This window comes from Trichomycterus rosablanca, chromosome 17 (genome assembly GCF_030014385.1).
Source record: "Trichomycterus rosablanca isolate fTriRos1 chromosome 17, fTriRos1.hap1, whole genome shotgun sequence".
NCBI classification, from domain to species: Eukaryota; Metazoa; Chordata; class Actinopteri; order Siluriformes; family Trichomycteridae; genus Trichomycterus; species Trichomycterus rosablanca.
Genome location: NC_086004.1, coordinates 1,275,337 through 1,288,405, shown reverse-complemented (window position 1 = coordinate 1,288,405; position 13,069 = coordinate 1,275,337). Strand labels below are relative to the sequence as shown.

The 13,069-nt window shown below is 43.4% G+C and overlaps 1 protein-coding gene across 1 annotated transcript in view; it reads right to left on the bottom strand.

The window, feature by feature from the left end:
• Nucleotides 1–13,069, bottom strand: part of atp11b (ATPase phospholipid transporting 11B) — a 57,479-nt gene that overhangs the window by 23,808 nt on the left and 20,602 nt on the right. Inside the window, exons 11-23 of the mRNA XM_063012890.1 lie at nt 12,846–12,996; nt 11,777–11,974; nt 10,218–10,376; nt 9,268–9,443; nt 8,982–9,050; nt 8,140–8,213; nt 7,021–7,124; nt 5,480–5,661; nt 3,547–3,750; nt 2,636–2,789; nt 1,381–1,483; nt 307–452; nt 135–194 (exon numbers count right to left, since the gene is read on the bottom strand). Coding sequence (XP_062868960.1) covers nt 135–194; nt 307–452; nt 1,381–1,483; nt 2,636–2,789; nt 3,547–3,750; nt 5,480–5,661; nt 7,021–7,124; nt 8,140–8,213; nt 8,982–9,050; nt 9,268–9,443; nt 10,218–10,376; nt 11,777–11,974; nt 12,846–12,996 — 1,780 coding nt within the window. The remainder of the gene's footprint in view (nt 1–134; nt 195–306; nt 453–1,380; nt 1,484–2,635; nt 2,790–3,546; nt 3,751–5,479; nt 5,662–7,020; nt 7,125–8,139; nt 8,214–8,981; nt 9,051–9,267; nt 9,444–10,217; nt 10,377–11,776; nt 11,975–12,845; nt 12,997–13,069) is intronic.

Here is a 13,069-nt window from a genome sequence, read left to right as displayed (position 1 = left end):
TACAATTCGTTTTTGAATTGAGGCATCCAAATACTTTTGGCCTTACAGGGTATCTGTTTCAATTATTCAGTCTCAGAACAAAAAGCTAATAGAAATAAACACTATTAAATGATTTATGATACATAGTCACTTACTTGTTGTGAGAACAGACAGAAGAACTGGTATAAAAACTGGGGGGTAATAAAGCACACATTCTACAAAACACACACACACACACACACACACACAACCCATGATAAAACAAACAACATTAAATGATATTAAAGCATGAACACTGAGGTGTGTCCTCGCGCTCTATGAACGTACCTTGTAGAAAAAGTACTGCACCAGGTTGGCTATTCGAATGTAGTAGAAGTGACCGTGGACGAGCAGTAACTTGGCGAGGAATTTGAACCTCGCGATTGCATAGTCGCTGTTTCTCACCGCTTGTCTTCCTTCCTTTCCCATGATACCTGAACATCACCAAACCCTGTTAGCTCAGTTATGAAGCTGCGCTGTAATAACACACACTCGGGCATTTCTTTAAAAGTCTGGTTTTATCCCCACAACTGCGAATTCAGCACTACTGGACCCCTGAGCAAACTCAACTATCAATGTGAACTGTTTATTATATCTGCGATACAGAGCAATTTTGTATTTTATATATTGCATTATATAGTGCATTATTCTATTAGGATCCAGGATTCGAATCTCAGTGCTATCGACCAGTTGGGCGTCTACGCAGACATGACTGGCAATGTCTGAGGGGCTGGAATGGCAGAGCAGCCCAGCCATTGGGAGGTGCACTTGTCAGTGCGCTCTCAGTGCTGGTTCCAAGCCCGGAGAAAATAAGGAGGGAAGTGTAAAAACTGACCAGATGCGCTGTGGGCGCTCAGGTGGCGCGACAGTAAAGCACACTAGGCCACCAGTGCTAAGATATCTCAACTGGGAGGGACAATGCCTGAATGAGTTCCTTGTCACTGCTGACCGGGGGTGTGGCTGATGACGTGATAGTGCGGTCTGTGAGACCGTGTCCCTGCCAGGTTAAAAGAAGTGACCTACAGCTGAGCTAGTTGGAGGGGGAATGTGACAGCCTCAGCCCTCCTCAATCGGGGGTGGGGGTTGCAGCAGTGATGAGAGAGATAAATAGAACACTAAACAAACAAATAAATGAAAGATTGGTTAAAGTCCATGTTCTGTGTGGTTGTGGTGGGTTTCAAACACTTTGAGCTCTTTAAACTGGTCCACTGGAGACAGTTTTGGCCCCGTCACCCATTTCTATTAAGCTGAGATTGTAATGGTGCAGGTTCAGTAGAATGGTAACACCACACACATCAGGGTTGAATCTGGGTTTACTTTATTAGCTTGATTAGCAGGACTGTGTACTCCTACAGCACTTACCTATCCCTACATGAGCCTCCTGGATCATACTGACATCGTTGGCTCCGTCTCCAATGGCTAACGTGATGGGTTTCTCTGGAGACGTCTTCAGCAAGCGCACTATCTGTTAAACACAGCGCCGTGATCACAACCAGCTCCAGGAGAATCAACACACCAGTCTGCTATTAATATTATTATAGTTATGTATAATGTACTACTAATTTATTAGTATTTATTATTAATAATTATTATTATTAGGTATGATTCACCACAGCTGATTATTTCAGTCCTCATACACGATCTGGCACAGCTTTTACACCGGATGCCTATCCAGGCTTGGGACCGGCACTGTGAGCGCACTGACAAGTGTACCTCCCAAAGACTAGACTGTTCGATCACCTCCACCCTCAGACATAGCCAATTACGTCTGTGTAGACACCCGATCGTATGATAGCACATCAGATAAGCACTAGCTTATTTTACCACTTCGCCACATCAGTGCCCAATAATTATTATTATTGTTTTATAAAAAAAAAAATTGTCATCAATATAAACAGTAACGCTTAATTTCTTTTAGCTACTTGTTATTAAGATTGTTGTAATTTAGCAGATGTAAATATTATAAGCAATTTTTATTAAGCCTCCCATTAGATTTTGCCACCTCTTTATCCTGGTCAGGATTGCAGTGGGTCTGGGTCTGATACTGTTATTTATTTATTTATAATTCACTATACATTTATTTGAATTTATTAGGAGATTTTTATTATTATTATTAATTATTAGACTGATCAATTCAACCCTAGTAAAGCACTAGCTCATTGTACCACTTCGCCACATCATTGTACATAATTATTATTAGTAGTAATTTTTATTAATTTTATTTATTTGTTATTATTAACAATAACGCTTAATTTATTTGTTATTATTATTATTACTGTTGTTATTAGGCAGATATAAATATTATGAGCTATTTCATTTGTGTTTTACCACGGCTTCATCCTGGTCAGGATTGCGGTGGATCCAGTTTTCACTGGTCGCAATACAGGTACGCACCCACCCCCGGACAGAACGCCGATCTATCCCCGGGCCTCGGCCACCAAACCCCCCCTAAACCTGAAAAATGTGCTTGAACTGCAAGTGGAATGGTCAACAAGGCAAAAAGAATGACATTTAAAGCAGCCGATCGATGTGGAAGTATCTAATAAACAGAACCTGGGGTGTCGATTATTTTTAAAACCCATCATCACTTTATTTGGTGTGTAGGAGTGTAACTTGCCTTGGCTTTCTGCAGGGGGGCCATCCTGCAGCAGAGCACGGCCGAGCAGTTCTTACAGACCTCCATAAAGAGCTTCTCATGTTCGCGCAGAGCCAGAGAGAGACTCACACCATCTACCACCAACCCGTGCTGGATCACATGGTCCTCTTTGATCCTGAACACACACAAACGTAAAATCCTGTTCGATCACGAGCCGTAACATAAGGCTGATTTCAAAGACGCCGCATGAATCAGCTGACGCTCGAGGCAAGCCGAGTCAGAATGAGCCGTAACCCACTCCTAAACACTTAACACACACAGATAACAAGTCAAGTAACATAGTGTAGCACATTTATTCAGTTATTTACTGTCTATTTTACCACAGTCTTTACTTTTATTACTAAACATAATAGAAGATTTAACAGAGCTGCTCGTTCAAACCATATCTATTTACTCCTGGGCTTTTGATTAGTCCTTGCAAACCATGCACCTAGGGCTCCGATCCCTGGAGTCTGAGCAGTCTGGTACTCGCATGATCCGTCCCACCCGCTGTCCTCATTCGGGACTGTAAGCGTCCACTTCTGCGTTAGAATAAGCCGCACAGCTTGAACGTTCACGGTCATTAAGGTTTGCTGTCGTTCTGGCTCTCGCATGCAATCACTCAGGTTTGTTGCCAGTGCAAGACGAAGGCACTGACGTCCTGTGAGGGCCCTCATGGCTGGCTGGGGTACCTTCTGGTTCTCGCTTTTAATTATGCTGTAATAATTAGGGATGCTTGTCTCATGCTATTCTCTTTCTGAACTTCTGGATAGGAAGGACATCCTTTTTTCCTAGTTTATTTTATTTTTACTTATTTATTATGTGTTGATTTAGATATCCTCTAGCCTGCCATAATAAGTCATAGAATAATAAACCAAATGGTGTCTATTTACCTGCGTGCGAGTCGTCGGAGCTGCTCCGCACACTCGTGATCTGACTTCTGTTGCACCAGTTCCAGGATGTTCATGGTGCGGTGAAAGTGGCCGCAGGAGAGACTCACGCTGACCGCCGTCTCGTGTTTATCTCCTGTTAACACCCACACCTTAATCCCGGCTAATCGCAGAGCCTCGATCGTCTCCTGGACCTTCTCCTGGAGCCTTCACATATTCAACACACACCACCCAGAACATTGTATAATAATCACACGACCTATAAATCACTAAACAAAACAAAAACAATCTTCTGTGTGATATAATGTACACTGGAAAGGCATGAATGAATAGATCCTTATAATAAATGGCCTCCCAAGTCACAAGACTGGACACGTGTCAGACGAGGCATGTAGAGATTGTGCAAGCGGCAGTGGACAGGTACGACATATAGAAATATAAGAAAGTGTAAAAATAAATAATAAATCAGTGCACCAGCTCACTTTATTCACCTCAGTCATTAGAGAATTCATGTTGGGGTGAAGAAGCACTAATTGGCCCTTAGAGGCTGTAATTTGACTCTGATTCACGGTCCGCTGACATTACGCTCCTCCAGCAGGGTGAAAAGCACATGATCTGTTCATATAATACACTATTACTCTTTATTTCAATGTAATAACGTATTATAATAGCGTGTAATGTGTCTCCAATTTGTAGAATCTGAGCTACATGTACGCCTGAATAAGAGCCCTGAGTCAAAAACAGATTCAGCATGCAGGCAGGATGCGAGCGATTTGGAAGCGAGCCCGCGTTACGTAAGCGCGGTGACGGGGCGAGAACGGTTTCAGCGTGACATCGGGACGACAGGCTGATCAGTACGATTAGCGCCAGCGAGCTCAGGAGACTCGGGGGACTGAGGCTGGAAACGTGATGCAGTCACACCACGCTGCTCACGTGAATATAATCTGTGATGCTCGTTTCCTGTTTTGGGTTCTGAACAGGACCGGGGTGAAGCGGGACCGTTCGTCACATGCTTGAATCACACGGGCGAGAGACATTAGGAGAGAGAGGGAGAGAGAGGGAGAGGTATGAGTAAGCAATAGAAAGAAAATGAGTTGGTAAGAAAGGACGAGTGGGGTGAGGTGAGTTGAGGGGAGGCAATTTAGTTTTAGGGTCCAATAAACAGTTCATTTTGGGATGAGGTCACAATAAAGGAAACTCTGCAGCCTGGAGGACGATGACACCAATGTTACCTCAATATGAGGTCATTCTGGGTTATTCATTTAGTATTTGTCCAGTTGTATAATACCAGTCACTCTGTTTAGTGTACTGGAGTTTAGTCATATCCAATTCCCATTTGCACTCTAAACACCCACTGCACCCAGGCACAGTCGCCGACTGCTTCTTTTTATCCAACAGCACTCTTCTCACTTCTTACACGCTGGTGGACCACGCTATGCACTCTGTATTCCTCCACCACTTGTACCAATCCCTCATTTAGCCAGTAGGAGTCACTATTGCAGCAGCAAAAAAGGGAGTTTACATCCCATACGACTTACATTACTGTGACAGTATACAGTCTGAGCGATTGAGGGTTAATTACTAGTCCAGTACCTTAATTGCTAGGCTTGGCTATAAGCAAAAATATATGCTCATTGTTTCAACCTGGTCAGTGTCACAGTGGACCCAGCATCGCTCAAATACACTGGGCACAAGGCATCACAAACTCGGACGGTCATTCCCACCAAGGGGAAAATTTAAGGAGCAAGTCTGTGTGCTTGTGCTTGTTTTGGGGCCCAGAGAAAACCTACATGGACATGAGAAGAACATGCAAAACTCTCGACAGACTGTATTCCATGGTGAGGATCAAATTCGGCCTGCTTGTTAGCTTTTAAGCTCATAATCCATCTTCTGATTGGTTGGGATGATGAGGAACGTGTAACTATGTGCAACTCACTTATCTTCCACTCCAGTGGCTCCCAGTAGCTGCAGGTCCCTCTCGATGAAGCTGAAGGCCTCGCTGAGACGTTCTTCTCTCTGCTGAAGAGCCGTACGAGCCTCCTGGAGCTTCCTTTCTACTTCCTTATACTCCTCCGCACCGAAGAGCCTGTAGGCCACCGCCAGCGTCCTCAGACCCTTCTGCAAACAGCGAGAACGGCAGGGACAGCTCAGGTTCCGGTCTCATAAGAAGTCATGTTCGATGATACTTCGCTTTGCCGAAAGCAAATATAACAATTTGTTCAATTCATAAAAGATAATAAGAAGAAAAATAAACTTTTATTTAAAATGTTTAGAGAATTGAATGTAAAGAACAGTAATGTGCGCCACTTGTAATGTACATTAGAATAATTTAGACTCCCCTTAAACCAGGATTTACACTAATTTCCTCCTAAAGAGAATCCAAGTGAGGGAGGGATTGTAGTTTAGTATCGGCTAGACTTGGTAAAATGGTTATTTAATTGTTCCAAAACATTCAGAATTCACGAAGCACATTAAGGCGGCTTTGTTTGGTTTAATTTTGGCCGAGACGCCTGACTAGCCGGGCATCCACACAAACAGAATGGGCTGTGTTTAAGGGAGGGAAGGTCAGCGGGGTCTCTTCCGGGACTGGTTCACGCACACGGAGCCTAGCGCGATAAATCTCTGTGTGGAAACTCAACACTGGCTGGTAATAAGAAGTGGTTGCAGGTTGGATACGTGTCGGAGGGAGTGTGGTGATCCGACTCACCTTGGATTTACATCGGGAATTGGAAATGACTCAATTGGAAGACAAAGGGGGGAAAATCTAGAAAAATGAAAGAAATAGCCCTGCTGTTTAGCCGGCATTGATTAATTCTGACGAGTTGTTCATTAGTTCCATATGATTTTGTATTTAAAAGGACAATGCACAGTACTGGATAAGATTTCTAGTCCATCGATAGTGTTATTGGTCCTTGAATATGGCTGAAACCATAACTGTGACATGAAATGACATGGGTGGAAGGGACAGCACACATCCTCGTGCTGCTTAAAATAATGTGAATGGATGTTAGCAATCTGGACGCATCAAGACTGAAACAAAGTGTGTATTTGTTTAGGAAAAACCATCACGAGAGCCTGGTCTCTCATCAGATCTGCATTACCACTCATTACGAACAGATCTCAGAGAATGAAGTGTGTGTTTGGGTGTGTGAGTGAAAACATGTGGCATGTCGGCTGTAGGTCAGCTGCCAAACGAGCTCTCGCATGGGTGTGACGTTTATCACTACGATACACTTTTACTAGGCCACGTTAGTTCAATCTAAAGCCATGGCGCTTTACTAAAGCTTAAATAAAGATTTTTTTCTGATCACATGGACAAACATCCACCTGGAGAGGCTGTGAGATCAGATTAAACAAAGACAGAGAACTATTCAAACCCAACAACACTGGTGTTACTGTAATGCAATACAAAGTGGACGGCATAATAAAGCAGAAAGACCTTAAATTACTGCGTTAGGAATGTGCAGAGTCTCTTACCAGAGCGAATTCGTCTATGTGCACTCTGGTCTTCTCGATCTCCCCGCTCTTGGTGTAGGGAAGTATAGACGATTCTGCTCCTTTGGTGAACAATATCTTCTCCCCTGTAGTACAGCAAGAGCACATCAATAAGAACAGCTGGAATGAGGTGGGTTAAACCCTGTGGGTAATCACTCATTCACCAACAACCTTTCAGATGGCACCGAGAAAAATGCTGCACTGATCATTTGTGTTTGCATTCCTGTACCACCTTCATCCACCGCTGCATCCTTTAGCATCCACTAACTAAATGTATCTGATTAAATTACAGCAAATAAATCCTTGTAGTTAATATGTCTGCACTTTTGCTACCAATCTAGTCGTTTCCAACTCCCCATTGCAATTCTCTTGCATCCTGCACTACCCAAGTGGAGCCGACACGCCTCTTATTACCTGCAGGCAGAGGGGTCTCACAGATATGCCCCCCACCGCCAGAAATCCACCACACAGGGAGCCCAGGTGGCGCAGGTGTGCTAGCGAGATTCTGAGCTTCGGTGTTCAAAAAGACCAGACCTTACCCATGTTGGGTAAGGACCTTGGTTGCCCCAGGCGCCTGTACAGGAGCACAGAGATCGGGCGTGGCTCTCCGTATGTGAAGCCGACCTCACGTGCAAATCCACCGAATTACGGGGGAATAAGAATGGATTGATGGACTGCGCACATGTTGAAGGGAGTGTGTGTCAGGCGAATCTTCACCCTCCTTGGATGCCCTCAAGGTCCCAGCAGTGGATTGGCTACGTTAAATTGGGAGAAGAAATGGAGAAAAGGCATTAAAAAAAAGAAATCCACCATGCATGGGCCTCGACCAGACAGCAGAGGTCGTATTTTGTACAACAAGAATGAAACCCTGTCACCCTTCCTCCCTTGTATTGTCTGCTGGATGCCAACCAAGCACTTAATCTTTGAGTTTTTAAAACTAAACCGTCTAATAGATTAATCAAAGACATAATCACCAGATTAATGGATTATTATAATGATCAGTTGTTTGGGGTGGCGGAGCGATAAAACACGATAACACACCGGTGCTGACGTCTCAACCTTGAACACATCAGTGATCACTTCAAACAGAAACACACAAACCTGATGGAGTCTGTAATATTACGCTCATTCTTCTTCGGTTCGCATCAAACTCCAACACATGCAGGAGTTTAAACCTGTGTGGAACAGAAGAGATGGATGTAGATACACTATAGGAACAAAAGTATGGGGACACCCCTTATAATTATTACATTTACATTTTCGGGATTTAGGGTTAAGGGCCTTGCTCAGGGACCTAACAGTGGCAACCCGGTGGTGGTGAGGTTTGAACCGGCAACCTTTTGATTACTAGTCCAGTACCTTAACCACTGAGCTATCACTGCCCTATTAAATTAAATTATTAAATTGACAAGTTTCAATCACAACAACTGCTAACAAGTGTAATAAATCAATGATATAAAGTAAATTATATGCTTCTGTCTTGATTTGCAGCAACAGTTTAGGGAAGGCCCTTCCCTGTTCCAGCATGAGCGAGCTCTATAAAGACATGAAGAAGCTCCAGTGTCCTGCACAGAGCCCTGACCTCAGCCCCACTCAACAGCTCTGGGATGAACCGGAACGTCAACTGATCAATCAGTGCCCAGCCATACGAATGCGGTCATCTTTTGACTCAATGGGCACAAATTTCTTCAGATATATTTCAAAGCCTTCTCAAAAAACATCAAATAGGATGTCCGGCAAGCTCACAATCAGGTGTCCAAATACTTTTGGCCATATAGTGTACATTTAACCAAATTAGTAAAAAGAAAAGCACCTGAATGATTGCTGGTTCAAGTCCCATCATCACAAACCTTCGGACCCCTGAGCAGAACCCTTAAGCCTTATTTCTCACAGTGCTACACATTATAAATATAAAATAATTACATTATCAAAGCAGGCCTTACTTTTCTGATTTCCCAAGTGTTTTGATCTCCATGGTTTCTCCTTTGCTCCCCATGAAGGTCACACCCATCCTGCACGATCAAGCAAAAAAGTCAACAAAAAAGAAATAAAACATTGCAGATTATTAATAAAAATTCGAGGCTGTTTATATTTGCAATGAATCTACTGTCCCAACTTCTTTGGAATTAAGTTTGTAGGTCGTTCGTAACCATTACTGATCATCCCGGCATGAGGCAGCAAAGTGACTTTCCATTTACATTTGTAAATCAATTGCGAATCTACTTTTACCTCTTGGTGGCCTCCACTAGGGCTTTCTCATCTGGAGACGAGGCGTAATACTCCATGTGAGACGTGAACCCATTAGCATGTGAGAAAGGATCGCCGAAACCGTCTGCCTGATCGTAGCTGATCTGAACCGTGTGGCACAGGGAGACGGCCTTCAGGAACAGCTCCTCTTCCATGCTCTGAAACGCACGACACGACACACACGATGGGTTTCATATTCAGGTAAACGTGGGTTAACGGTGTGTTTTCTTTAACTGCCGTTAGGTTAAAGGTTCTGATGATGGCCAGCATCAAGCAATTATCCCTTCTTTGTACAGAATAACCACACGGTCTGAACTGGAGTGTTCAGCTCCAGATCATGGACCAAGAATGAATTTGCATCTACAGAAAAGCACTATTCCGTAGAAAAACAGTGCACCTGGCAACCCTGTTTTAGAGATGTAAGAGCTCCATAAGATTTTGGCGTGTCTGTGGGAATTTGTTCCCATGGCATCGAGGTCAAGGCTCTGTTTAGGCCACTGGAGTGCTCAACCAACTGCAATGGGCGTAGCAGAAACACCTGAACTTATCTACTAATTAGGAGGGGTGCACATACTTTTAGCCATATAGTGTCTAACATATACAGGTATATATTAGGCCAACTCTGATGAGCTCTGGAGTTCGACCGGGCACCTACACAGACACGATTGGCTGTGTCTGAGGTGGGGTGGGCGAAAAGATTCCTCATCACTGCTGTTATTGCGGCCTCTGCTGGCTGGTAAAGGCGCTGCAGAGATGATGAATAATGGAGAGCAGTGCCTGATTCTGATCTCTGTGAGAACATGCCTGGCAGGTAAAAAGAAGCGGTTGGCTGCAGCACACCTGTGAGAGGGGCTCATGGGGAATTGGATATGACTAGATTGAAACTACCAAGATTAGTACACAAGTGTTATTAATAAATATGAGTTAGTTACCAGGCGTGGAAGAGAGCCGTCCGACACGTCCTCCATCATGCCCTCAGGAACGAGCTTGCCGTTGATCTCTTGGTATTTGATGCCGTTGATGGAACATTCCCGGAACTGCATCTCGTTTTCAGTTAAAGTTCCAGTCTTGTCAGTAAAAACGTACTCGACCTGCGACAGAGCACAAGTTTTATGTACTAATAATAATCTCTTAATAACAAGCATCACATCTGGGTTACCAAAGCTGGCACATTTATGATCTTATTCATTAATTAATCTGTTTAACCCTTGATGAGGGTGGCGGTTGCTGCAAAGGCTACTTCAGAGAACTGGACGCAAAGCTGGACATCGGGGACAGGACATCAGACGTGTTTTATGCAATTATACTCCACAGACTAATGAATGTTGAAGCTAAACAGATCTTCTAAAATACAATGTTACAAAGAATTCACAATATTTAACTATTAACTGATTTAAGTGATAATAATGTACAATGTAAGTTTATTAAATAAATTAAACCCTGAACATTTGGGGACATTTATGATGTTTTATTAATTTAAATTTATTTAGATGTTTTACACCGTGCTTATACAATGCTTAAATGTATGGATGGAAGGTTAAGTAATTTTTTATTAGTCTATAGTCCTTGTCAGGCGTTGTTTTAGTAAAAAAAAAAAATGATGATTGTTTCTATTTTATTCCATAGTTTTTGGTATTGCTATACATTGTTGTTCTTGTAAGTATTCAGGGCCTTCGGTCAGTATACATTTGATAGAAATAGGTGGCACGTTTATGAAGTGCATGAGTTCCATCCCTTCTGTACTTCAGTTTTTCACGTTGGTGGAGCTCTATTTTCACCCTACAGAATTTGAAGTTGATTCCTCAGACCTGTACTGATGTTCTTGACCCAAATCCACCCTCCACAAACCTTGTAAATTAAACTAATTGAACAATAAAGGAGGAGGAGGTTTGGTTTTCTGTACAATCTTCTGTGTAATTCCTCTCTGGATTTTGCATCTCACCATAGAGCTACGACATAAGCTCAAGTAAACACAAACCTATAATTTAATGTCGTAAATTTCGTAAGCAACTTGTTTGTTTACATTCCATTTAATTTATTCGGAAGGAACTATTTCTCTGTTTTATTTTTTGAATTGGCGTACGGATAAATGCAGCCATGTACAGGAACGTTCTCAACACTACAAACATTTCGGCATGAAAATGACCCAAAGCATAGAGCAAAAACAACACCAAGTGACTTCATGGCACGTCTCTACATGTCACATTCCCAGACTTGATCCCCGTCTGACATCCATGGCTAAACCTAAAGATGCAGTTTACATATGCTCTGCCATGAAAAATGGGCTAAACTGCCCAAATCCAGGTCATACAAAGCTTAAGAGAGATTGTTTAAAGCTGTGATTGCTGTCAAAGGGGCTTCTTGAGGGGTTTTTAATTCACGTTCACTTCATCATCATGGGTGATTAAAGGTAAATCAATCAAAGCCACAGCGCAGGGTCTAAATACTTTCTTTATCCAGTGTATATTTACACACACACACACACACACACCTGGCCGAGCTCTTCATTCAGATCGGACGTGTTGACCTGGGCTCTCTGGTCGCTCTCCTCATGATACAGGTCGAGATCCCAGCCGATAAAGAAGGAGCCCAGGAACTTCTGCATCTCCACCGTGACGTAGAGTGAAATGGGGATGATGAAGTTGTACAGAACCAGAAAAGCCAAGAAATCTGAAATAAACTTGAGAATCTGCAGACAGAGAGACACGGACAAGCGTAAGGTCTCCGGAAACGGTCAGAGAGAAGAGGGAGCGTGAAGTTTGCACATGTAATCACAAGCGACACATGGTGGGGACTTTTATTATACACACTGTTTAAATATTTACACATGCAGCTGATAAACTAACAGTTTATGGCACTTCTGGCAAAAACGTGGCAAAAGAGTGCCAGATAAAAATAAGTAGAGTTGAGCTCATGAGTTCGAATCTCAGCTCAAAAAGACAATAACGGGCTAGTCAGAGGGAGGGAGGTCAGCAGGGATTTCTCACAACTGCTGCAATAACGACCTCCGCTGGCTGATCGATGGCGCTGCACAGAAACAAGGGATAATAGAGATCGGTGCGTGACTCTCCGTGCGTGATTCGGATCTCCAAATGAATCGTATGAACCCGCCTGTTGCAGGTAAAGAGAGGCGGTCAATTCTGCACACGTGTCCGAGGGGGCATGTGTCAGCCACGGCCCTCCTTGTTCAGGAGTGGAGGGTGAAATACAATCGGGGAATTGGATACGACTAGATTGGGAGTAAAACTGGAGGGAGAAATGCATTAAAAAATAGGAGGTCTGTGCCAGGAATGTTCCAAATCAGGGATGCAGACCAGAATGATCCACGGTAGTGACCCCAAATATATATGGGAGACAAAGAAAGAAGTAAAAATAAATAAATTGATCCCAGAAATAGTCTGATGTTGCGTAATAAATAGGAGGACAATTAGCCCCAGATTCCTAGTCACAACTACATTAGCTGGCGGCACAGTTGGCACTTAACCTCCCAAACCCTGGATAACAGCACAGTCCCAAATTTCTCCACGTTTACCCCACACGTTCACACTAAGTGTTCTTGCCTTGCTGCTGTTGCGCTCCTGCGCGGTCTTCTCGTTGTAGAAGGGCTCGTCCCATTTCTTCTCCGCCTGCCAGGCGTATTTCAGAATGGTGCTGAGAACGGCCTCGAACAGCAGGATGCCCAGATAGATGATGAGGAACGTGTTCATCGACCTGACAGGAGATTTACCGTCGTTACGGATCAACAAAACATGAAATCCAAAAGCTATTTAAAAACGGGATAAAA